At 40.6% G+C, this 27619-nt stretch overlaps 2 protein-coding genes across 2 annotated transcripts in view; both read left to right on the top strand.

Moving 5' to 3' along the window:
* The first annotated feature begins 564 nt into the window (after positions 1-564).
* On the top strand, positions 565-2473 carry LOC141641139 (uncharacterized). Its single transcript, XM_074449813.1, has 2 exons — positions 565-1102; positions 1221-2473. The coding sequence occupies exons 1-2, from the start codon at positions 565-567 to the stop codon at positions 2471-2473; spliced, it is 1791 nt and encodes a 596-aa protein (XP_074305914.1).
* Positions 2474-2479: 6 nt separating this feature from the next.
* LOC141641138 (uncharacterized) overlaps positions 2480-27619 on the top strand; it is a 46864-nt gene continuing 21724 nt past the window's right edge. The window contains exons 1-3 of the mRNA XM_074449812.1: positions 2480-3475; positions 3596-3762; positions 3832-4471. Of these exons, the coding sequence (XP_074305913.1) occupies positions 2480-3475; positions 3596-3762; positions 3832-4471 (1803 nt within the window). The remainder of the gene's footprint in view (positions 3476-3595; positions 3763-3831; positions 4472-27619) is intronic.

Here is a 27619-nt window from a genome sequence, read left to right as displayed (position 1 = left end):
ACATATCAAATTTACATCGCTGGATTTTGAATCGGACTTAGATGCAATTGTTGAAGATGAATTTGAAGAGGAGATTCCAGAAGTTGTCGAGAAACCGAAGAACTCTTCTCAGCCGGTGTTGCATCTCCAGAAGGAGGATGTTGCTGGTGAGATTTCGTTCTGGTCTTCTGCTGTTTTCTGTTACATCTTAGGTGCAAATCCCCCTAGTAAAGTTATTAGTGGGTTTGTAAAAAGGGTGTGGCCTTCGAATGGTGTTGATAAGGTCTCGTTTCTTCCAAATGGGATTTTTCTGGTTAGGTTTCGAACAAAGGAACAACAACAAGCTATTTTGAGTAATGGGCATCTCATTTTTGATAATAAACCAGTGATCATCACAGAATGGAAACCTGAATCTGAACTATTGAAACATGAGGTTAAAAAGATTCCACTGTGGATGAAATTGTATGGTTTGGATATCAAATTGGGGGTCTTGGTTGCTTGAAGAAGATATGTGGGCAGGTGGGTCAATTCATTAAATGTGATGAGGCCACTGCTCATAGGGATTTCATGGGGTATGCGAGGATCATGGTGGAAGTGGAAATTGATCAGCAGTTTCCCTCTGAAATTCGTTTCATTGATGAGATTGGTAAACCTCAGGAGGTGAGGGTAGTGTACGACTGGTTACCTACAAATTGTACTGTGTGTAAGGGAATTGGGCACACTGCTGATGTCTGTAGGAGAGGTGGTGATGCAGGTTCTAAGAAAGTGTGGAGACCTAAAGCTCCAGCTAGTAAGCCTAATCAGCCCAAACCCGTGCAGCCTCAGAAGGTGGTTCAACAGCCACAAAAAGGTGCTCCAAAACAGCAGCGGCAGAAACCAGTTGTGGTGGAGGCCTCTGCTGTTCCTTTCACGCCTATGGTACAACGAAGTGGGAGCTTGCCTAACTCGGCAAAAATGCCAGAGGTGGAGATCTCTATGCCTAGGAGGATTCTCACAAGGATGATGAGGGGTGGGACGGGTGAGAGACGTTTGGTTACTCCTGGAGGTCTTACTTTTATGGAGTCCCTTACTCATTCTCTTCAGAAGTCAAGAGCTCTTTTGATTGATAAGGTGAATGAGAAAGGTGAGTCAAGTGGTGCACGTTTTGATAATGGGTAGCCGTTTTTTCTGGAACATCAGAGGAATGAATAGGAGTAGTAAACAGAATGAAATAAATTGGTTTTTGAATCAGAATAATGTAGGTATTTATGGTTTGCTGGAAACACGTATTAGGAGTAGAAATATGAATAAATTGAATAGCTCTTTATGTGATGAATGGGCTATTTGCACTAATAACTGTAGTCATGGTGGAGGTAGAATTTGGTTGGTTTGGAACCCTAGTATGTTCTCTGTGAATGTATTAGATATTACTGAACAATGTATTCATTCTGAGGTGGTTGATAAAATCAGAAAGACTCATTTCTGGTTTACTCTAGTTTATGGGTTTAATGAGTATAATTCCAGGGATTCTCTGTGGCACAGATTAAGGTTGTATCATAATGATATGCAGGGGGCTTGGTTAGTTGGAGGTGACTTTAACTCTATTATGGCTGCTGATGAGAGAATAGGGGGGGCACCTGTAACTAGAGCTGAGATGAGAGCTATGCCAATGGCTATATGTGACTGTGAGCTGTATGACTTGAATAGCACGGGGTCCTTTTATACTTGGAATAACAAGCATGAGTATGAAGAGAAGGTGTATAGCAGAATTGACAGGGTGTTCATTAATGAAGAGTGGCTTAATTTGTTCCCTGGTAGTGTGGCTCACTTTCTACCAGAAGGGCTTTATGATCATTGTCCCTGTGTTGTGAGGTTTGATGAGGCTGCCATTAAGAGGAAAGCTTCTTTCAAATATTACAATATGTGGTCCAAAGCTCAGGGGTTTGAGGAACTCATTACTGAGAGATGGGGGATGAATGTTTTGGGTACTGAGATGTACAGAATTGTTACAAAACTAAAATGCTTGAAAAAGGATTTGAAGAAGTTAAATAGGGAGCAATTTAGTGATATTGAGAATTTGGCTAAGGTTGCTGAAATGTCTCTAGACCATCTCCAAACTAAACTAAGGGTGGATCCTTTGAATGAAGACCTCTGTCAGGCCGAGAGAGAATGTGCTAAGGAGGTTGAGTTCTTGGGCAAAGCTAGAATGGATTTTCTGAAGCAAAAGGCTAAAATGAAGTGGATGACTGATGGAGATGACAATTCTGCTTTCTTTCACTCCAGTATCAAAAGGAGGAGGGCAAGGAATACTGTGTATCAAATTAAGGATATTAGGGGAGTGCTTTGTACTACTCCTGATTCAATTAAGAGTGCTTTTGAGGAATTTTATGTATCTCTTCTGGGTGATTCAAAGCCTGTGTCCCCAGTTAAAGTCAACATTGTGAAACAGGGGAAGTGTTTGTCACAACAGCATATTGAGCTTTTATTGGCGCCTGTTTCCTTCCAGGAAGTCTAGGATGTTATGTTCTCTATTCCAGGAGACAAAGCCCCTGGGCCAGATGGTTTTAGCAGCCAATTTTTTAAGGACTGCTGGCACATTGTTGGACAAGAGGTGTATGAGGCTATCAAAAAGGTTTTCTTGACTGGTAAAATCTTGAAGCAATGTAACAACACTGTGCTGACTCTTGTTCCAAAAGTGGAGGTCCCTGAAACTGTGTTACAATTCAGGCCTATTGCCTGTTGTAACACCATTTATAAATGTCTGTCTAAAGTTATCTGTCAGAGAATGAGTATGATCCTTCCTGAAATTATTTCCACTTCACAGGGTGCTTTTATAAAGGGGAGGGACATTGTGGGCAACATCCTTATTTGTCAAGATTTAATTAAACTCTATAGGAGGAAAAGTTGCTCTCCAAGATTGTTGATGAAATTAGACTTGCAAAAGGCCTATGACTCCATTGAGTGGTCTTTTGTTGAAGATATGCTGAATGGTTTAGGGTTCCCTGAGAGAATGGTTACAATTCTCATGCAATGTGTTTCTACCCCTTCCTTCTCCATAGCTTTAAATGGGGATGTGTTTGGGTTCTTTCAGGGGAAAAGGGGTCTGAGACAGGGTGACCCCCTTTCACCCCTCCTTTTTACTCTTTGCTTAGAGTACTTGAGTAGGGTCTTGCTGGTTACTCAGAAACACAGGAGTTTTAGGTTTCATCCTTTATGCAAAAAAGTGGGATTATCCCATCTTTGTTTTGCTGATGACCTGATTCTTTTTTGCAAAGGGGAGAAGGGTTCAGTTGAATTGTTACTGCATGCTTTCTCTCTTTTTTCTAAAGCCTCTGGTCTGCAGATGAATAGGGAGAAATCGAGCTTCTACTGTAATGGGATGGCTTTGGGGCTCATTCAGGAGTTAGAGCAGGCTACTGGTATGAAGAGAGGTAGTACTCCTTTTAAATACCTTGGTGTGAGTGTTTCCCCCAAACGTTTGTCAGTGTTGGACTGCCAGTGCTTGGTAGATCAGATTGTAAGTAGAATAAGAGCTATAGGGTCTAGACAACTCTCCTATGCGGGTAGAGCTATTTTGATCTCTTCAGTATTCAGTACACTGCACAATTACTGAGCTCACATTTTTGTTATACCCAAGACTGTCATTAGACAGATTGACTCTATTTGCAAAGATTTTCTGTGGTATGGGAAAACAACGAGAGACAGTCCTGTTTTGGTGGCTTGGGAAAAACTGTGTAGACCAAAGAAGAAAGGTGGCCTTGGTTTTAAGAACTTACTGATCTGGAATCAAGCTGCCATTGCAAAGTATGTGTGGTGGATAGAGAATAAAGAGGATCATCTATGGGTTAAGTAGGTTCATGCTATTTACATCAGAGATAAAGTTTGGAGAGATTATGAACCTTCCATTAATTCAAGCTGGTCATGGCGTAAGATTTGTCATACAAAGAACTTAATGAAGCCTCTCTTATATGATGAGGCATGGAGAGCTTTACAGGTTCTCTACACTATCAGGATAGGTTACTCTTGGCTACTTCCTGATTGTGCTGAGGTCCCATGGTTCCCCTGGTGGATTAATAAGTGGGTGGTGCCCAAACATGGTTTCATTGGATGGCTCATGGCTCAGAACAGGCTGCTGACACAAGACAGGCTGCAGGGTATGGGTATTATTCATTCCAACCAGTGTTTTTTATGTGGGAATGTTGCTGAGAATCATAGCCATTTATTTTTCCAGTGTGAGTACAGCAAACACTGCTGTAAGTGTGTTTCTGACTGGTGTGGTATCAACATCCCTCTTCAGAATTGTGTGCAATGGTGGAATTCCCAAAGATTCAGATCCCTATGTAAGAAGCGGGTTGTAGGAGTTATTTTGGCTGCACTGATTTATCATGTGTGGCTGAGTAAAAATAGATGTGTTGAGTTAGTGTTGTTGAGACCTGAGATGCTAGCTTGGCAGATTAGGAATGATGTTAGGTTGAGACTGAGGTCTTGTAAACTGTCTAGTAAGAAAGTAGAGGTACTTAGATGGGTGGATAACATTTGTAGTTACTAAGGAGGTTAGTTTATAACTATGCCTTAATATTGTATGTTTGGCGACTTTGAGGTTTTTAATGATAACTTTACATTTTCCCAAAAAAAAAAATTTGACCCCTTTCTTGATGAGATGCTAAATGGAGGAATCCCCCAATGTTTATGCTAGCTTGGGCGAGGCTCGTTAGTCTAGTAAGTTTTCTTTGTTTTGCACTTTAGTTTATTTCTCGCAACCCATTAAATATAACCTCTAGTTCTTCTTGTTTTATGTTTTGAGCCATTTTTATGGTTTCGTTAGGTAGTTAAATTGTGGCACATTGAGGACAATGTTATGTTTAGCTTGGGGGGAGATTGCATTTGCATATTAGTTAGTTTGAATTTAGTTAGTATAGATTTAGTGAGAATTTTTGAAAATTTGTGTTGCTTTTTGCTCTAATGTTTTGCTTGTCCTACTTGTGCTCCTTTGTTTATCCCATGTTTAGCTTGATAGCTTTTGATTCACTATGTTCGACGGGATTTAGCATGCATGGGGATGTCTTGACATAGTAGGTGGAAGATGGATTTTGGACGAAGTAAGCTTGATCTTGACTTTTGGCAAGCCACAAGATGGTAAGGTAGAACCTCGTTTGACTGACGCATCCATATCCGGTCTCTCTTAGGTGAGTGTAGGTGTCTCCTTATGATGTGTGTTTCATCAAAACGCACAAGTATGGTCTTTATTTCATCTCTTGTTAAGCATGCATTCATTTGTTAAAGCATTTTGGAGCCATTCACATGATAAATTTAGCCTTTTTGACCCCTTCACAAAATTTATCCCTAGCTACATCATTTAAATTGCCTACCCTTGTTGAGCTAGTAGCTTTGTTTGTCCTTGTTTGGGTGCTCAATTGGGATTTGTTTCAAAGTTTGGACAATCATGTGAGCTTGGTCTTAATGCTCAAGAAAGAAAAGAAGAAAAAGTGATGATGAATTGAAATGGAAAAAATCAAGAAGGAAAAAAAAAAAGTTGAGAAAAAGAAATGAAAAAAAAGAAGTATGAATTAAAAAAGAAAAAAGAGAAGAAGAAGTTGATGTGAGAAATTCTCAACATTATTCATATATTTTGGAGAGTTTACTTATGATTAAATTGCAAATTGGGTTGTAATTAGGATTGAGCACCTTTACATTTTGGTAGTTGCTAGCTTGACTTAGCTCCACATTACCATAACTCATTTGTTCCTCTTTCTTGCCCATGTTTATTTATCTTCTTCTTACCCTTGGCTTCTTAACATGCTTGCATTTGATTGTTTTGTCTTAGAGTTTTGAATTGATTACCATATTAGATTGCGGTCACATTCTCATGAGTCGAGGATAGCTTGAGTGATTATTCACAAAAATGTCCTTTACACAAAATTGATTTATGAGTGGATCGTGAGAGTCCGAAAGTCAAAAGATCATGCAAGAGCCGAAAAGTTTACTTGAAGTCGACCACACTACGCCGTCGTGTAAATCTCAACCATGATGTTGCTTATCCTTATGCCCATGTTGTTTAGAGATTTGAATCATTTTGCTTGTTAGCTATTTTGGGATTTGCAATGTTGGGATAATCTTGCTTGAGGACAAGCAAGGACTTAGCTTGGGGGAGTTTGATAAGTGCATATTTTATACATTTTAACCCCTTATATTAGTTTGATTTTACATATCATTTAGCACTTATCAAAGTGTTTTTAAGCTAATATTGTGTTTCTAGTACAATTGTGTGTTCAAGTGTATTTTGTAGGAAAATGAGCTAAATGAGCTAAAGTACTATAAAATGTGCCAACACTAGAAGCAAGGCTAAGTATGAGAGCAAGATTGGACTAAGTGTTGGAAGTGCATGGATTTTGCAAGAAAAAAGTGTTGGATCAAAATGAAAATGCAAGCAAAGTCAATATGCAAGTTAAGCCCAAATTCAAGTCCAAATTATGGTGGAAAATATTGGATGCTAAGAAGCTTTGGGTGCTAATATCACATTTAACCATGTGATTAAAGAGACATTAAGAATTTGCATGGGATTCCTTTTGGCAATTACTCAAGAATTGAAGGAAAATTAAGAGTGTGCTTAGGATGCCATTTTGGGATTCCTCTTCAAAGTTTACTCTCTTATTTCCTATATAAGGATTGTTAATCACACACCTTTACACCATCTTTTCTACACATATTTTTCCATCTAAATTCTCTCTAAATTTTAGTAGTTAGTTTAGGTTAGCTTAGTTTAGTTTAGTTTGTTTACATTTCATTTTAGCAATTACATTACAATTCCATTTCAAGTTTAATTCCAAGTTATATTTCAAGTTTGTTCTAGTTTCATTGTTCTTCTATTTCCATTTCCATTTCCATTCAAGGTAATTCTTATTCTATTTTCATTATGTTATTTATCATTTCATTTAGCATTAGTTTAGTTTACATTTCCACCATGTTAGAGTAGTCTACCTTGTCTAAGGAGTAAGGGAAACCATGCATGACTAAGTAAATTGTAAATGTTAAAATGAGGCTAAGTTAAATTGATAAATTGTTTCTATCACATGTTTGCATCGTCACGTTTAATCTATGTTTAAAGGCCTTATTCATTGATTAAGTTTGTTCATTCATTCTAAAAGTCGAGAGGCACGGAATTGAATTAGACTAAGCATGTGTAGTAGGATGACCTAGTCATGGACGAGAGTTTCTCTAGGACCCGGTCTATGGTTGACACTAATATCGTAAGGTGGGTGTCTTTAAGCCTAAACATTTATCGTAAAATCAACTTCCTAACTTGACATGAGCATTTAAATAATTAGCATGTGTGACCCGACCTCCCTAGACATTTTATTTATTATTGTTTTGTCACTTCAATCCAATCAATCAACCGCATCGACTCAAGATAAACTTCGCTCCATAACAATTAATTAATAACTCCCGTCTCCTTTGGGTTCGACCCCTAAGTACTACATTAATTTGTTACTAGGGTATAAATATTATCTTTGCATAGGTGTACGATAGCCTATCAACCTAACACTAACTCCACCAACCATGCTTACTTCCACAACACGGCTCACGATATCGTCTCATGTACAACATAACCTCTCGATACTAACTCCATAATACTATCAAATACCCACAACATAAGTGTTGCCAACTCTGTCTTACTTCCATAACGCTTACTAGAAACTCAATACCAAGACAATCCATCAAACAAGGTCAACACCAAACCGGAATGTTACATTCTACCACCCTTAAAACGAACTTCGTCCTCGAAGTTTACTCATACACATAAGCATCATCACCTAATCCATAAACACTATCGAAGTTTACTCACCCTCATAAACATCATACTAGTACAAGCACTGCCATAACCAGTAATAAAATTAACCACCACACAAATCCATCCTTTATTCTACTGTGGACATAGCCCACCTGCAAGCCCAGCCGATCTGTGGACATACAACGGTCTTTTGAAAGTCACGCTCGGTGGCGTAAAAATGCTTTCGACCGGATCGTTTTAGATCGGTCGGTTTCATCTCGGTAAGGGTCTCGAAATGATTAGAGATGTTCGGAGTCGCCACCAAGCATTTGTGGGATGCTTGGAACCCGTTCTAATCCACTTTATACCTCTGTCAAATGAAGCACAAAGCAGTGTTTGACAGAGGTACTAAAGATAAGGAATCGTCCCTCTTTAGCATCCTATCTCTAGAATGACTCTCGTACGCCCTGGATAAGGTCGTCCACTATCCAAAGTTTCTGAGTAAGAGGTGAAGGTACGTATTGGGAAGCCCTTTAATCAGACACCCAATCCCGCCCGCGGTAGCGGCCTCTACTGATCGATCTTGGTTGGTTGAATGCAAAAGTTGATAAAACGGTTTAAATGCATGAATGCGCATCCAATAATTTAAACCTAATATGTGAGAGCTTTCTAAGTCGGTTGATTTAATCCAAGTATCGAGTATAAGATGTCGAGTTGGATTAATGGTTGATTTGCATGCAAGACGGAAATTAAACATCCATTTACCGTATTAGGTTTATGGTGCATAACGTGATCCATTTGTCTTAGTAAAGTATTTTGCAAACATGATTTTCGAATGAGCAAATAGTCATCTGATTCGTCCTATATCCGGGCTAACCGGAGTCGGGATTGTCCTAGACTAATGATGGAAAGGGAACAAGCCCTGTGCCAGGCGGCCGTATGAGGCGCAAGCATGCTGGCGGTGTAAGGGGGCCTCCCCCGGTTTTGGAAATAAGAAAGAAGGGGTCTGTTTTAGGCGCGGGTCAACCAACGGTTATATGCCGTGTTCTGACCATTTGGAAAACGTTTATAAAACGTATTGAAAAATGGGTATTTGACCCGATTTGGTTTGGAAGGGTCGTTTAGACCGTATTTGTTGATTTGAAGAACGGGACTTGAATAATCGTCATTATTTTGGTGATATTCGGTGTCGGGTTCGACTTGACAAGCTTGACATGAATAGTTTTGAAAATAATTATGAACTAATTGTTTTAAGTTCACTTAAATATAATTAGTCGATACTTATCATCGTACCCGGGTTAAAATCCGGCATGGTATGTTGAACCAAAGTTGACTTTGTGTTGGTGACTAATATGCTTGTTTTGAAAATGTGAAGAAATGATGAAAGGCTTTAAAATACCTCCCAAAATGTTAAGAAATAAAAGGCTTTAAATACCTTTTAAATGTTATTAACCAAATATTATCACCGAAACACGGATTTAACCGTCATGGTATGAGGAACCAAGAGTGAAAAATGTTTTATGGTTAAAAACAAATAAAATAAAATAAAAAAGGTTTGAAAATATTTGAAATGGTAAAAACCGATTACAAATATGAAAATGGATTAAAGGGGAAAGACGAGAACAAACACGGTTGAGTTCTGACCTGGGCACCCTATTGAGGCGCGATCCTATGTGCACATTAAGGGGCTTCTGCCTCAGGCTAAAACTCAGTTTTGGCTCGTTTATCCCATGTTTTGGATCGTGTTATGCATGTTTTAGCATGTATAGTCATAAGACAAATGAAGACATGATAAGAGAAGGATTTTTACACCCTCATACTTACATGTTTGGTTATGGCGAGAAACCGACGTAAGTGTAACAACTCGTTTGGTCGGAAAAAGACTCGGTTTAAAACCGTTTTGGTAAGTAAAAAGAGTGTTTTATTAAGATTAGTGACGGTATAGTGGTCAAAGTGGTCGGTCAAGTGATTTAATGCACGATGACGGTACCAAACAATGTGTAAGGCTTGTATTTACGATCGGTAGGTCATAAATACGCGTCGGATTGTGACTTAGGAAGTCGAGTCGAGAATTTTAAGGGAGAAAAGAGGGGGCGGACACTCGCATAAGTTCTCAAATGGGGGCATTTGAGGGGTATTTATAGAAAAATGAGTGGTTGTGTGAGTTTTGAGCGACGTGGCCACCTGGGCTGCTCGAAGAGGCTGTTGGAGCTTGTGTCCTCCACAAATTAGTGTGATAACATTTATAAATCTCTTATAGGTTCACAAGGGTATACTTCGTATTTTATCAATTGATTAACGATTACTTAATAACGGTTGGCTTGCTAGAAAGTTTGACGTTATTATCATACTGATGGCGGTGATCAACTGGTCCCTAAAAGTCACACCTAAAGGATGTGTTTGAGAGATGTGATTGTATGAAAATATAATCACATTGATGCCTGACTAAAAGGTTAGTCCAAGTATTTGACTAAACAGTTAGTCAATGTGATGATGAGACGATTATTTAATATAATTAAATAATATTAGCAGAGACGAATTAACTGTCAATTCGTAAATTGAATATAAACAGTTATATTTTATTAATGTATAAATGTTAGCTTGAACGAATTAAGATGTTAATTCGTGATTAAATGTAACCAGTTATATTTAATTAGCAAATTATAAATATTTATATTTATAGTTAAAGTATATTTTATACGAGATTGTTATAATAAATGTTGTCAGGCCGGATTTAATAAATCGACTACAATCGGTTATGTATGGACTTATTAAAACGGGACAACATATATGATAATGAATAAAATGTACACATAATATACATTTTGAGAACTACCCAAAATAAGAAGATATTTCTCCTTATTTTTGGTTGGTAGTTTGACCGAAAAAAAGAAGAGAAAATAAAATCTCCCCTAATTACTCCTCTTTCACGGTTTAAAGAGGGAGTATAGGTGAGATCATTTTATCATTCTTTTGATCTAATTTTTCCTCTCATCAAAAATCACACAAAAACCCTAAATTAATTAGTGAATTTGGGGATCGATTCTAGCAAGAACAAAAGGGCATTGCTCATATCATCTTGGGTGCAACGATTAGGCGAATATCATTTTGATATTGTTCTTAGGCCGAATTTGCAAGGACCAAAGGTTGATTATTAATCCTCTACTATTTTGTTTATGTAATTTCATTTATGACTTGTATTTCATAATCATAATTTCGTTATAATCCTTAAAATTAAAAGGGAAGTATACCGATATTTCCTACAAGTGGTATCAGAGCCAAGGCCACGAAATTATTTTTGTATGATTTTCATAAATGATTTAAACGAAAAAAATTTGTAGAAACGAAAAAAAAAAAAAAAAACAATCGGCTGAATTTTTTTTAAAAATGCCGAATCATTTTTTTTGTATGCCGAGTTGTTTTTTGGTTTTGTTGATGTTTTTGTTCCATTTAGAATTATTCATATTATTGTTTTAATAGGTTAAGATGATAATATAATAAATTCGTAGATGTTTTGATTTAATTAGCATTAAATTGAAATGTAAATGGAATTTTTTTGATTAATGATGATTTTTGTTTTTGCTATATAGTTTTTGGCATACATGAGATTAAATTGTTGTTCAAGAATCATGTATCATTAATTCATATTGGATTAATTCATACTGTTGATGATTATGCCAATCTTGTTCTAATAGCAACTATAAACAAATTTGTTCATCTTAATGTTTTTGTTTTGATAATAAAAAATAAAAAGGGGCTGTTCTGTTTATTTTTTCTCAGTCGAGAGGAAAAAGAAAAAAAAATATTGGTTTTTCGTTTTTTTGTATATGCCGAGGGCATTTGAAAGAAAAAAAAAATTGGGATTTTCTGTTTTTTTTTTGTAAATTCCGTGTGCAAAGAACAAACAAATTTTTTTTTTTTTTGATTTTCCTGTTTTGCCGAGACCAAAAAGAAAAAAAAAACAATTTCTGTTTTTGTTTTTTGTTAGTTTTTGGCCAATATTGATTATACATTAAATTTATAATGTATGATTAATTGTTGTGAAGAGGTTCACAAATCATAGATACCTAATTATTTTAAAGAGGTTTAAAATAATGTGAGATTAATTCATATTATAGGTCAATGTGAATTAAGATTGAAATTAATGTGAGTAATTGAGGAATTGTCACTTAATTTGATCATTTAAATAGGTGGTTTGGATAAATTAATCTACATTATTAAAGAATTATGTCTTGAATGTTTAATTTTATAGTTGATGCATTTTTATTTAGTTGAATGAATCGTTGAATGGTTTTATTTACGTATTTTTGCAATCGGTTGTAATTTGTAATACCTAGTGTGGCCTTAGTTAAATTATGTTTTCGTAATGATGGAAACATAATTTTTAATGTAATTTGAGATCTCGTATCTCCGTTTGGTTTTCTTTTATATTATGGTTTTGAAATTAGAATGTAAATAGGTTTATTATGTAATTTTTAAATTGTAATTTTGAGAAGACTAAAGATGGAGATTGGATTGGTCACTCCCGCAACATGGACCAAGATGGAACATCAAGACAAGCTTCTCGGGTCCGAGGATGGATTCCAAAGTTGTATTTATGTTCATTTTGGTAGATAGGCCACACTAGGACTTTATTTTGTTTTACGTTTTTCCATTCCTTTTGCTTTCATTCACATGATAGTTAGTGCATCATTTTCCGCCTAAACCAAAGCACCTAATACTAAAATGCATGAAAATTGACTCATATAGATTGTATGTTAGTTTTCATAGACATACTAATGTCTCACAATTTTAAGCCATCACCTTAGTTTATTCATTCTCGCATGCTAGATATTAGTTCACTTAAAATGATTTAAAATAAAGTTGATGGGATCTTCCTCTAAAACTAAAATTGAGACTAGTCTTTATAAGGGCAAACAACTATGAATCCCTTCTTCATCGGTAGGCATATAGGACCTTACTCTCCATATGACCCCTTCTACGTTGGGTAAGTAGTTTGTGTTGACTTAGTTTACCTCAACATTATAATCCGAAGAGTTTCTCGTGATTATGATGGACTAAAGATAGAATTTACAGAAATTTATCGACCAAGAATTCTAACAGTAGAATTAGCCAAAAGGTTGGCTTATCAATTTACATATAATTGAGTCTTGGAATCATTTATATAATTCTTGAGGGAGGTCAATTGTATAAATGCTTGAGTCTTCGCGTTATAACAGTATTGCATTAGACTTAAATCATAACGATGAGTATGCTTATTATATTTTATTCTTCTTTTCGCAGTATAGAATTCGTTTATATTGATAATACTGTTACAACAAATGGCTGGAAATAACGAAATCCCAATGCCAAGTGCCACACTTGGACGCGAGTCCTGGCTGAAAGCTTTCATGGACCACATGAATCAGTTTACACGTCTGAAAAATGACGGGTCCAACTTTGCGGACTGGGAGGCATCATTGCGGAATGCTGCCATTGCTGACGGTAAGCTCAAGTACTTAACTGAGCCAATGCCGGTAAACCCAGGCCCCAATGCAGGGGTTAACGAGTCACTTGCTTATAGTGGCTTCGTCATGGAAGCGGGTGCGATAAAGAACGTACTCATCTTTGCAATGGAAACAAATTTGCAGAGACGCTTCATTGCCCAAGGTGCAAACAAGATTTTCACCACGCTCACTAACGAGTTCTCAAAAGCACCGAGAATCGTTACTTATGAGCATACCTGTCGCTTCTTTGATGTGAAACTCCAGAAGGGCCAACCGGTTAGCCCACACATTCTTAACATGATTGAGAATGTCGAGAAATTGGAGGCACTTGATTGCAAAATCAGTGAGAGCATAGTCATTGACCGTATGCTTCATTCACTTCATGATGGTTTTGCCCTTTTCAGGGCAAATTACTACATGAATGACATGAAGAAAAGTCCTCATGAGCTACACTCACTTCTCGTACAGACCAAGAAGGATATGAAATTGAGTGGGAGCATGAAGCAAGATGTTCTCATGATTTCCAAAAAGAATAAGGGTAAGGGCAAAGCTCGCTGCGACCTAACTGTAGGTAAGCCAAATTTTAAGAAGCCAGGAAACGGTAAGAGTGGGCCTGGTGAGACTAGTGGCTCACAAGGCAAGGCAAAGAGCAAGGGCGGTGACATTGAGTGCCACCATTGTCACAAGACTGGACATTGGAGGAGGAACTGTCCCGTGTACCGTGAGGACATAAAAGCAGGTTGCGTCACTCCTGTTGGTATGTCATCTTATATTCATATGATTGAGATTAACCATGCAAGTTTCGGAACTTGGGTACTTGATACTGGTTGTGGTTCTCATCTGTGTAATCATTTGCAGGGCCTAAAAAACATCACACCTCTCGGAAAGGGTGATGTCGACCTGCGAGTCGGGAATTGAGCTAGAGTTGCTGCAGTCTCAAAGGGAACATACGTAATCCAACTCCCTAGTGGTTTTGAGTTATATTTATATAACTGTTACTATGTACCCAGTTTGTCTAAGAACATTATTTCTGTTTCCGTACTTGATAAAGACGGTTTTTCATTTTCAATAAAGGATAATAGTTGTATTTTCTCTTTTAATGAAATGATTTATGGCAAAGCAGTTTCCATGAATGGAATTTACATCTTAGATCAAACTACAGATATATTACATGTGAATAATAAGAAATTAAAGGTTGGTGACAAAGATCAAACCTATTTATGGCATTGTCGAATGGGACACATAAATGAAAAACGTGTAAAGAAACTCGTCGAGAATGGGACTATTCCCGCATTCGATTTTTCTTCATTTGGCACATGTGAATCATGTCTTATCGGCAAGATGACTCGAATTTCCTTCAAAGGTGTTGGAATGCGCGCTAGTGACCTATTAGGACTCATACATACTGATGTTTGTGGACCTATGTTAATTACCGCTAGAGATGGCTATAGATATTTTATCACTTTCACGGACGATTTGAGTACCTACGGATATGTCTACTTGATGAAGCATAAAAGTGAGTCCTTTGAGAAATTCAAGGAATACCAGAATAAGGTTGAAAACCAACTGGGTAGAAAGGTTAAAGCACTCCGTTCAGATCGGGGTGGCGAATATCTTTCAAATGAGTTTGATCAACACCTTAAAGACTGTGGAATCGTTTTACAGTTAACTCCACCTGGAACACCTCAATTAAATGGTGTGTCCGAACGGAGAAATTGAACACTACTTGATATGGTTTGATCCATGATGAGTCACACGGTAGTACCTGATTCATTATGGGGCTTTGCACTTTTGTCAGCTGCTCTTATACTTAACCGAAGTCCGTCTAAAGCTGTCGACAAGACTCCATATGAAATGTGGAGGGGAACGGTCCCCAACTTGTCCTTTATTCGGGTTTGGGGCTGCGAGGCTTATGTCAAATGGAGACACGAGGATAAGCTCGGCCCGCGATCGGCCAAGACATACTTTATTGGTTATCCAAAAGGAATGTTTGGTCATTACTTCTATTCGCCTACCGAACATCGAGTTTTTGTTGCGGCTAGTGCAAAGTTCTTAGAGAGAGAATTTCTCGAGAATAAGTCAAGTAGTTGAACCTTCGAACTGTCGGAGATTCAAGAACCAACAACCGAGGAACAGATGGAGGAAGTTATTGCTCCAACTGATGATACGGTTAATATTCCTCAGGAACCTAGGAGGTCGGGTAGAGTATCTAATCCTCCAGACAGATACATTGGTATGGTCGAGGAGAATGACGTTTTGCTCCTAGAGAGTAATGAACCCGCTACCTATAAAGGTGCCATGACCTGTTCCAACTCAAAGCTATGGCTTGAAGCCATGCAATCCGAGATGGACTCCATGTATGAGAATGACGTATGGGATCTAGTTGATTTACCTAATCAGGTAAAACCTCTACAGTGCAAATGGCTTTACAAAATAAAGCGTTCTGTAGACGGGCAACCAGATACCTATAAGGCACGACTAGTGGCAAAAGGTTTCACTCAAGTGCACGGATTGCATTATGATAAAATTTTTGCACCCGTAGTTATGCTGCGTTCCATTCGGATTAACTTAGCGATTGCCGCTTTTCATGACTATGAAATTTGGCAAATGGATGTGAAAACCGCCTTCTTAAACGGTTATTTGGAGGAAGAGTTGTACATGGTACAACCCGAAGGTTTCATAGATCCTGAAAATCCTAAGAAAGTGTGCAAGCTTAAACGTTCCATTTATGGACTTAAGCAAGCTTCTCAGAGTTGGAATCATCGTTTCGACCAGGTGATAAAAGAGTATGATTTTACTCGATCGGTCGAGGAACCATGCTTATATATCAAGTCGAGTGGGAGCAAGATTGTTTTCTTGATATTGTATGTCGATGATATACTCTTGATTGGGAATGACATTTGATACGTGCCTAATGTATAGTCTTTTTGGCCTATTTCAGCACGTATTTCTATGCATTTCTCTACTATTTTTATAGTATTTTGCCCCGAATTGGCTACTTTGGTGTATTTTGTCCTTTTTATAGGAATAATCGCGAAAGTGGTGGAACCATGCTCCTTTTCGTCCTTTTTGCATGCATTTAGAGGAGACGGGATTGTCCCAGAGCGAGATGTTGCACTTGGAAGTGTCGTTGCACGCACTACGAGGCATTTGGGTGAAGACGTAAGCTGAATTGAAGACCCAAGTGGTCTATCGAGCTGATTGGTGGTCTATCGAGCAGTTTATAGGACGATCGAGTGGTCCCTAAGCTCCCCAAGGCTCGATCGAGCTATTCCTTACTCGATCGAGTAAGATGCACATGATCCAGGCCTCGATCGAGTGACCTGTTGGTCGATCGAGGGCCTTCTGTTGAGACATTGGTCGATCGAGTAGTGTTGCCTACTCGATCGAGAGGATTTCGACTTCGTGGGCTTAATCAGTCCATGTTTTATTTCCGCATAAACACTTACGGGTTTTGGCTATTTAACCTATGTTTTACTAGGTTATTAGTCATTCATTCTTACTATTCCTTTTACTATCTCTTTTACTATCTTTCACATTAGAACTACTGCTACTTTCCTACGTTACTTTTTCTCCTTCTACTGTTGCTTGCATTTTGGGATTATTTCACTCGGACTCGGTTGTTCTTTACGCCGGAATCGCTTAGATTGTAATCTCCTTTCTTCTCTTAATAATAATTAACCTTTTGTTGCATTGTTTTCTTGTTATTGTTATCATTCTTTCTGCCCTAATTTATATTATTGCATTTTATTGTTATTTCGTCATGTCTTCTGCTGGAATCTTGTTTACTGCTAAGTTGTTGTACTACCGTAGTGAACCGAGTTCCCGACATGTCCCCCTCTTATTGATAGTTTTAAATCATTTTCCTGCTTATCTGCTCTTCTCTTTATTTCTCTTCCTTTTACTCCGTAGTTTAGAACCAAAAATTTAATCAACACCAATTGTTACCATAGGATTAGAAATAGATAGCTGTAGTTGCATTACCTCCCTGAGGATTCGATACTCGACTGCCTCTACTACTTTTTTAGTTGAGACCGTTAGGTTTTATTTTTGACAGGTACGCGACAGACGTGTCAAATTTTGGCGCCGTTGCCGGGGAGGCAATTGTTCAATTTACTAGCTGTTTTATTTTAATTCTTCTTTTAGTTTAAGGAACATCGTTCCTTAGACTATTCTCATATCTTGTATGTAGTTTCGTCTTATGCGCAGGTCGCAAGGTGGTCCACTACTACCTTTTGATCCCGAGATTGAGAGATCTCTGCGCGTAAAAAGGAGACTATTTCAAGAGCAACAGGCAGAGGAAGAGCCTAGTTCTCGTGGTAACTTTTACGAGAACGAGCTTTTCGAAGACAATCCACCGTCTTCTCCAGTTTCCAATTCATCAGTTGAGTCTGTTACTTTCCCAGAATTTCCCGAAATGGCTGAGGAAGCAACCATTGCTAGTCACTCAGAGCCCACGGCTGACAATCTCTATAAAGGGTTCGAACTGCCGGGAGATGCCAGGAAGTTCGAGCCTAAGCCTGCATATATCAATATGGTCGAGAAAAATCAGTTCGGGGAGGCGAATCAAGACGCAGCTCAAAGCATATGGAGACCTTCATTGATTCTGCTGCTCCATACCTCCTCCCCCGGGCGTGCGTGACGGTGATCGATCAAAGAAACTATGTTCATCTTCTCACTCGCGATCTTTGCAAGGGAGTGGTATAGGGATTTGGACCGAGCTGCTCACGGCATAACGGATTGGAATACGCTAGCATTAGCGTTTTATAAGAAGTATTTCTCTGCTTCGAGAACCATCGCCATTAGAGCTCAGATAACCAGTTTCAAACAAGGGCCCGACGAGAACTTCCACGAGGCATGGCTTCGATTTAAGAAACTAGTGCGAACCATACCGCACCACGGTTTCGAAAAATGGAGTCTGTGCAACCATTTTTACAATGGTTTATATGATGATCAGAGGGCTATACTAGATGCGGCAGCCAACGGTCGATTTTCTGACAACTTGGGGCCGACGAAAGGATGGAAAATCATAGATGATTTAGCCACTCATAGGGCTGAATACGGGAATTCAAGAGGAAACCAAAGGAGAGCCGTTGAATCTTCTTCAGTGGCCGCATTAGAAGCCCTTACTGCTAGGTTCGACAAGTATGAACTAGGGGGAGCTCTCAAGCCAGGGATGTACCAGGTTAATGCTATGACAGACGGTCCTTTCGTCTGTACGAGGTGCGGGGTAGATGGACATGTCGCTGATTATTGTCCTAGTCCTTATGAGCAATGTGCTGCCTTTCAACACTACAGGCAAAACAACACTCATTACGAGCCAAATATCCACCCCAATTTGAGGTGGAGTAACCAGAACAACGTACTCAATCCCACCGCCCCTCCAAATCAGTCGCAACAACCATACATCCCTCCACATCAGAAGCAACAAGGCTATCAGAAGCCTCCGTCCTTTAACCCTCCTAACCACGGTTCATCTTCAAGTGGGGTGAGTGAAATGGGCGAGTTAAAGTCTATGATGCAAGCCATTACAAAGCAGCTTCATGCGAGTGATCAACAAAGAAGCACAAGTGATCAACAGCGAGACGCGTCCATAAAGGCACTTGAGACTCAAGTTGCCCAACTCGCCGCGAATCAATCCTCGAGGAAGTCGGGTCATTTGCCAACTCAAAATGACAAGAACCCAAATGAGACGGTGCATCTGATAGAGTTGAGAAGCGGTCTCTCTTATGAAGGACCGAAATACGTAAATCGGACCGAGGAAAGTCATCGCGATGATGAACAGTGTTCTGTTAAGAGAAAAGGACTCACGACACAGGAGTTACTCGATCGACTGAAAACTGATGGTCGATCGAGTGGAATTGGTGAGGAAAGCCCTCGATCGAGTAGTCTTTCTGCTCGATCGAGTGAACTGGAAGCTGAAGATGGTCGATCGAGTGGGAATGTTGCTCGATCGATGAAGTTCTTGAAGAAGGTGCTCGATCGAGTGAACACATTGCTCGATCGAGTGATATTGATGACGGGAAGCTTATTCGAGAGCCTGCTAGTGCTCGTTTAAGCGAGGAATTACCGGAAAGGCCTCGTTCGAGAGGTAAGAAGCGCCCAAAGGATCCGAACTTGCTCAGGGAAGACACTTTGGAAGCGAGAAATAAGGGACTCGAGATTCCACCATCGTTCCCTTCCCGAGGGCTGCAGAATACCAAGATTAATCAACAGTTTGGCAAATTTGTTGAGCTTTTGAAGAGTTTGGAAGTTTCCGTGCCGTTGAATTGTGACCAAGGTACCCTCTTATTTAAAATTTATGAAAGAGATTTTAGCACGAAAGAGGACCATTAATGATAATGAGACCGTAGCTTTGATCGAGATGGGGTCGCCCTATCTCAAAATAAGCTACCTCTTAAGCAATCAGACCCGGGTAGTTTTTCGATCCCTTGTCACATAGGAATGCAATTGATTGATAATGCGCTATGCGATTTAGGCGCTAGCGTAAGCGTTTTACCATTGTCTCTAGCTAAGAGACTTGGTGTGACAAAACTGAGTTGCACCAACATGACTGTCCAGATGGCCGACCGTAGTTTATCACGGCCACTAGGTGTAGCGGAAGACGTACCTGTTCGGATCACGAAGTTCTTTATTCCCGTCGATTTTGTCGTCCTAGATATCCCCGAAGATGTGCACACCCCTATCATTTTAGGGAGACCATTTTTGTCCACTGCCCGTGCAGTGATAGATGTCGGGGGGAAGACTTTGACCTTCCAGGTAGGGGACGAGGAGCTGACTTTCCATCAGTCCAAGTTCCGGAGGGCTCCCATGCAAGCTCAGCCTTGCAATGCCCTTTCTTCTGTTGACCCTATTATTGACACTCCAGATGAAAATTTGGAGAATATTGCTGTTATTGCTAACCCTCCGCCTCATACTGAGAGCAAAAAGGAGGAAAAATCGTCTGTTTCCCTTACTGCAGGTACAGATGAAGGCAAGAAAGGAGTTGTCAAAGGACGTGGTACAACCATTATCAATCGAACTGGTGCAAAGGATGCCAAGGAAGATGACAGAGGGGCGAGGACGAAGACAGTTCGCACCTACATAGATTGGAACTATGTTCCTCCTCCTCTTGCAAACGGTAATTCAAGCTCATGGAAGTCAAAGAGGACGGTCAGTATCGCTGAAGTGACGTCCTCCAGTCAGAAGCCCACCAAGGGGCTACTGAAAGCTAATGGGAATTAAACGGGGAAATGCCCCGTGTAACAACTTGTAAAAGATATTCGTTGAATTCCTTTTGAATTTCTTTATTACGTTTTTAATTAGGACAATTAGTTTAGACAATTTTTTAGCGTAGACTAAGACTATAGACTGTGTTTCTGCATATTTGGTATTTTGGGATGTGTTTGGACGTGTTTTATGCAGGTTTGGGAAATGTCACGCATTTCGAGGAAATAAAGACGGAAATTCGAAGAAGTCTACACGAGGAAGTCCTCGATCGAGTACTTTTTGTACTCGATCGAGTGAAAAATGGTTCGATCGAGCTCGCTGGTTACTCGATCGAGGAAGGCCACAGAGGAATTGATCGATCGAGAGGACTGTTACTCGATCGAGCAAAAGGGACAGCAAAAGTCCTCGATCGAGTGATTAAAACCACTCGATCGAGTGAGATGAACAGGGACAACGGGAGTTTTCTTTCTTAAAACTCTTTATTTCCCTAATTTTATTTCATTTCACTCATAATTTCCGTCCAACCCCTCTCTAATGTGCGATTGATTTATCCCCAAATCCCCAATTTTTGCCCAAAATCATCAAATCCACCACCTACATTCTATCACTAGCACTTAATTCTTCAATAGCCCCTTATATTCCCCCTCTTTTGTGCTCGTTTTTGCGGATTTTAAGAGGGATTAGGGTTTGCGGTTTTTCAATCGAAAATCCGCCTTGGTTGATTGTTTCTTTTGAAGTTTAATTGCTTTGTAGGTTAATCATCATCAAGTAAGTGTTTTCTTTCACACTCTTTGCATATTTTCTTCATTTAATTCAAATTTCTTTGAGGTGATTGAATTAGGGTTCGAAAATTCCTTGTCTAGTCGAATTTATTCGATTTAATTGTGTTTAATTGCCCTTGATTAGCTTGTTGATGATATTTTCGCAATTCCTCCCTGTTTCTACATATTAAATTCGAATTTCGCGCGATTTCCGCAACTAGGGTCCCTGTAAGTCGAATGTGTCGACTGTCAGTCGGTTTTATGTTGCCTTGCTTGCTTAACTTCAGTTCATACCCATTTATCACTGTTGTTAACTGCCGTTACGTCCCCTATCGCCTTTATATGCTGTGAATTGTTGGGAAATCCCGTGCTGTGAGTAGCGATCTTCGACTGCTAGGAGTCATACATGCTCCCATATTTGGTTTTCATGCTGCATTCGCCTTTAGCGGTCATTATTTTATCATTTTATCACCACTCACATCTTTGCTCTTGAAATTTTTGAGGAATTGTTGGTTTTGATTGCTGTACGTCGATTGTTTCGACCAATAGGGCCATCGTTTTTGCTGTCACATGTTGGTTAGCGGTTGTTTTAACCACGGTTAGCAGCATCTTCTCTTATTCGTACCCTTTGATACCTTGCAGGATGGACGCGAGTTCTCTGTCTTCTACTAGTACGTCCTCCAGCTCGTCCGTGAGCGAGTCAGTGGTCCCTGCTATTGCCACTAGCTCTGCCTCGGTCACCACTGCAGCACCCGTTCTACTTGTCTCAGCTGCAGGGACAGTGTACGCCGCAGCCAGCTCAGCCGGGAGCTCAGTTCAGGCTTCACCAGCCACTACTCCTAGGCCCTTCTCTCTGCTGGACTGTGGATTCAGGCCCCGTTTCCAGCAGCCTGGTATGCTGCCACCGAGACCACACCAGCTGGCTAGCCAGTTAGCCATCACTTCTAGCCCTTCAGAGGCTGTTGTTACGAGAGAGGGCGCTCTCACACCTCTACCGAAGATGCCCACGGTACGTTTCACTTCAGAGGCTCACCGGAAACGGTTAGCCGCCTTACTTCGTTGCCCCCTCTCCTCCACCCGTTTCCTTGCGCGGACTGACCTAGAGACCTTAGGCATTTACGAGGAGGTCTGTAGTTTGTTGAACGGGACGGGTATGTCGGGTTTGATTACCATGCAGGAGGCTACCATTCGTACCCTCACGTACGAGTTCTTTAGCTCCTATTCCTTTGACACCGACTCTTACGCCGCCGACCACCCAGTTCTCGCATTCACTTTCGACTCCGCAACGAGTCGCACCACTGGACCTTGGCCGAGTTTGGGCAGGTTTTGGGACTAGTTAGTGACGGTCCCACCGCCCCACCTCGAGACCTCCTTCAGCCACTTTGGGCTGCTCTTTCTCACACCCCCTTCCAGACACGGAAGGGAGCTCACGTTCACTTACCTGCGCCCCGTTATTACTTGCGTCTGTTAGGAGAGACCATTTTTGGGCGCCCTGAGCCCAATAACGTGACCAACACTGAGCTAGCGATTCTCGCGGGGTACCTCAACATTGACTACGGTACCCCGTTTGTTCTAAACATTGCCTATCTGGTAGCTCAGCATTGGAATGGAATTGGGACTCGGGTCAAGACCGCAGTTGTCTGTGGCGGGCTAGTGACTAGGATCGCCCGCCACCTTTACCCCACTGACCCTTCACTCACTTCACCTGATGAGATGGCTCACCTTGACCTGGATGCCATGGCTGACTTGACCTGGTTCCCAAAGGCGAAGGGGAGTGCGAGGACGTGGAAGATCTGTGGTTCCACGTCTGTTACCTTGCCGTGCTCTACCCTTCCCCCACTTTTACCGCTCTCATCCGCCGAGGGCCGAGGGAGCGAGGCCACCTCCACCTACCTACCACCTTACCTTCACCCCTCCTTCTTCTTCTAAGAAGAGGAAGCGGGAGGCCGGAGCATCTTCTAGCTCTCAGGCTCAAGCCCAGGCTGGACCTACACCCACGCCTCAGCCTCCACCCACTCAGACTCATACTCCACCCCCACTTGACCCTCCTTCTGGTTCGGTTTTTCCGGCCAATTTTGTCTGCCCTCCTGTCTTAGAGGCGCCCGAGGTCATGGACCAAGGGCGTCGTGATGCCGTGCTTTCGGATATGTGCAGATACATTACTGAGATGAGATGGGATATGGCTTTAGCTGTATTTCCGCTCTACGAGTTCCACATCCGAGCCCGGCGACCGATTCCAGAGGGGTGGCCGCATCCTTCCTTCTACCGATACCCAGCGGACGGGTACCCTCCACTACCTTTCGACTCGGAGGAGGAGGTGGAGGAGACAATGAGTAGCACGAGAGGTGCGGATTACGGGCGGAGCGGCGGCACACCGAGCCGCCGAGAGAGGAGGAGAGTGACCCTCCGTTCGTACTCCGGTCCGGAGGATCACCTGGAGATGACGACCGAGTCTCCCCTTGTTTGTTGCTGGTTTGGGGAGACCATTTTTTGTGTCGGAGTACTCGAGAGACGGCGGTGCCGACGACGAGTAGCTCTTGGCCTACTCACTTCCCTAGTTTTAATTTGGTTTGGGGAAGTTCGTGTTTTGTATGTTCTCTCACTCTTTTTATTTCGTCTCCTTTATTTTTATTTTATTGGTTGTATACTCCCATCCCCCATTTTTTCTCTTTGGTGTATCTTTGGAGGACAACGAGGGCGTTGTCCGTTTTGGTTTGGGGAGGGTATTGCATCTCCTTTGAGTCCGCATCCGCATTTGTTTTGCATTCACGTTTAATTTTTCAGTTTGCATTTGTTGTTTATTTTCAAAAAATCAAAAATCCAAAAAAATTAGAAAATTTCAAAAAACTCAAAAATATTCACGTTTAATTTTGCATATAGGTTGAGTCGGAACGGTAGATTCCCGTGATGAAATTGCACTATAACTTGTCATACTACTTGAGCCTTGCACTTTATTGATGGTTTTTAGCTTTGTCAATACGCATAGTCTACGAATTTCTGTTCAAATAATAGCTGACTGTTTAGACTTGACCTGATAAATTGGCAAACTACTTAAAAATTCTGAGTTTTAGAGCTATAATTGGTGCCATTCATGACCAGTTCATTAGGAATTTTGAGAGTAGTACTCCTTGCATAGCATGTTCGTCTCATTTGCACATTTATGACATTCAATTTCTCGTCAAATGCACATATTCGGGTTCGTGGTTGGTGTCACATGCAGGGAGGGTCTTGCAAATTCCCCCTTCTTTACATCTTTCACCCATTTAGCTCCACATTGACCAAAACTTGCCTTTTTAACCCATTAGCCACATTCCAAACTAAGCCTGCCTAGTCAAGCTAGTTAGTCTGTCCTTTTGTGGTATGTTTTTCGTTGCAGTTTGGTCCGTAATTCCCGTTTGGAGTTGGTGTTTGTATTAAGGAAGGAGGAAGAGAAAAAAAAAAGTATTGAAAAAAGAAAAAAAAACAGAGAAACGTGAAAGAAAAGAAGAAAAAAAAAAGGAAAAGAAAAATGAAAAAACATGATGAGATTCACGAACAAAAAGAAGAAAGAAAAATTTTTTTTTGAAAAAGTTGGACCCTCTTGTCAGAGTTGAGAAGATGTTTGAAGACGTGCAATCGACAAGAGGGTTGGTTGTTCCAGTTAGTTGTCTCAGACGGTGTTTAAAAAAGGGAACTTTGTGACCGTCTAGCTCCTCCACTCTTATTCTATATTTTTGAGGAGATTGTGCTTTCAGTTTAGTGAGTTTTGTGCCAAGTGAAGGGCACCTGTGTTAGTCTTTCGGTCGGTTTGAGATCCGGATGGTTTATTATGGTCTGTTAGGAACTAGCTTGACGCTTTTACCTCCACATTTCCATAACTTGTTTTGCCTTTTCTCACCCGAACCTCACTATTCCCATATTAATTGCAAATCCTCTACCGTGACGGACATTATTTGGTTGGAGTGTGTGCATTAGCACTTGAATTGTCTTTCATTTTTGTTGCATGCATGCTATGTAGGTCGTGATTAGGCGAGTGACTGTCTTTTCTTCTCTCTTTTACATATTACATTTGCCCTTTGCTTCATGAGAGAAGAGTGACCACGTGAGAGTCCGGTTTTGTTGGTCTTGCAAGGTCGATAGGTCGACTTTATTTCGAACGACTTATAATTCGTTTGCGTATTGATCGCCTAGCTTTAACTATTGATTTCGTTGCATTAAATTGGTTCAAGTAGACAAGTTAAGCTAGCTCTGAGTTATCATTTCCGTTCCATTAGTTTTGTTTTGAGTTTACTCGAGGGCGAGTAAAGGTTTGGTTTGGGGAGATTTGATACGTGCCTAATGTATAGTCTTTTTGGCCTATTTCAGCACGTATTTCTATGCATTTCTCTACTATTTTTATAGTATTTTGCCCCAAATTGGCTACTTTGGTGTATTTTGTCCTTTTTATAGGAATGATCGCGAAAGTGGTGGAACCATGCTCCTTTTCGTCCTTTTTGCATGCATTTAGAGGAGACGGGATTGTCCCAGAGCGAGATGTTGCACTTGGAAGTGTCGTTGCACGCACTACGAGGCATTTGGGTGAAGACGTAAGCTGAATTGAAGACCCAAGTGGTCTATCGAGCTGATTGGTGGTCTATCGAGCAGTTTATAGGACGATCGAGTGGTCCCTAAGCTCCCCAAGGCTCGATCGAGCTATTCCTTACTCGATCGAGTAAGATGCACATGATCCAGGCCTCGATTGAGTGACCTGTTGGTCGATCGAGGGCCTTCTGTTGAGACATTGGTCGATCGAGTGGTGTTGCCTACTCGATCGAGAGGATTTCGACTTCGTGGGCTTAATCAGTCCATGTTTTATTTCCGCATAAACACTTACGGGTTTTGGCTATTTAACCTATGTTTTACTAGGTTATTAGTCATTCATTCTTACTATTCCTTTTACTATCTCTTTTACTATCTTTCACATTAGAACTACTGCTACTTTCCTACGTTACTTTTTCTCCTTCTACTGTTGCTTGCATTTTGGGATTATTTCACTCGGACTCGGTTGTTCTTTACGCCGGAATCGCTTAGATTGTAATCTCCTTTCTTCTCTTAATAATAATTAACCTTTTGTTGCATTGTTTTCTTGTTATTGTTATCATTCTTTCTGCCCTAATTTATATTATTGCATTTTATTGTTATTTCGTCATGTCTTCTGCTGGAATCTTGTTTACTGCTAAGTTGTTGTACTACCGTAGTGAACCGAGTTCCCGACATGTCCCCCTCTTATTGATAGTTTTAAATCATTTTCCTGCTTATCTGCTCTTCTCTTTATTTCTCTTCCTTTTACTCCGTAGTTTAGAACCAAAAATTTAATCACCACCAATTGTTACCATAGGATTAGAAATAGATAGCTGTAGTTGCATTACCTCCCTGAGGATTCGATACTCGACTGCCTCTACTACTTTTTTAGTTGAGACCGTTAGGTTTTATTTTTGACAGGTACACGACAGACGTGTCAACATTCCTCTCTTATCTTTGGTTAAAGGATGGTTGAAGAACCATTTCCAGATGAAAGATCTGGGTGAGGCACAACGCATATTGGGAATCCGTATCTACCGAGATAGATCACGACGGACGTTATCACTGAGTCAGGAGTCTTATTTGGATAAGATTCTTGAAAGGTTCAGCATGACCAACTCCAAAAAGGGGAACCTTCCAATGACGTCTGGGATGCAGTTGAGCAAGTCTCAGTCACCCACGACGCCTGAAGGGATTGAGCGCATGAGTCGTGTTCCTTATGCATCAGCTATAGGATCAATCATGTATGCCATGATATGCACACGTCCAGATGTGGCATATGCATTGAGTATGACGAGTCGGTACCAAAAGAATCCAGGTGAAACACCTTTGGATAGTCTGTTAAAAACATCCTTAAGTACCTACGGAGGACTAAGGATAGGGTATTGACTTATGGAGGAGATACTAAGCTATGCGCAATCGATTCTGAGATGCTAGCTACCAAACGGATCGAGACGATTCAAAATCTCAGTCCGGGTTCGTCTTCAATCTTAATGGTCTTTGCGGTCACCTGGAAGAGTTCCAATAGAGTGTTGTAGCAGATTCTACCTCAACTCTGAATCAAGTACTATGCCGCTTCGGAAGCAGCAAAGGAAGCTATATGGATGCGTCAATTCTTACAAGGACTTATGATAGTTCCTACTTCGAATGACCCGATCACCATCTATTGTGACAATAGAGGTGCCATCTTCTAGGCTAAGGAGCCTAAGTCTAGCAGCAAGTCTAGACATGTACATCGGAAGGCTCACCTGATCCGTGATTACGTGGAGCAAGAGGAGATAATGATTGACAAGATAGCTTCGGATGATAACATCGCGGACCCTCTCACTAAACCGTTGAATTATGATAAGCATGAAGGGCACGTTATTTCCATGGGAATTAAACGTGTTCTTGAGTTG

The sequence above is a fragment of the Silene latifolia genome, chromosome 2 (assembly GCF_048544455.1).
Source record: "Silene latifolia isolate original U9 population chromosome 2, ASM4854445v1, whole genome shotgun sequence".
NCBI lineage: Eukaryota > Viridiplantae > Streptophyta > Magnoliopsida > Caryophyllales > Caryophyllaceae > Silene > Silene latifolia.
The sequence above is the reverse complement of the archived record's forward strand: the minus strand, read 5'-3'. Positions and strand labels throughout refer to the sequence as shown.

Bases quoted from the DNA above. Each gene is read 5' to 3' on its own strand.
- LOC141641139 (XM_074449813.1), top strand. From the start codon at position 565: ATGGTGGAAGTGGAAATTGATCAGCAGTTTCCCTCTGAAATTCGTTTC. The intron at 1,103-1,220 runs GTGAGTCAAGTG...AGAATAATGTAG, and splicing joins TGATAAGGTGAATGAGAAAG to GTATTTATGGTTTGCTGGAA.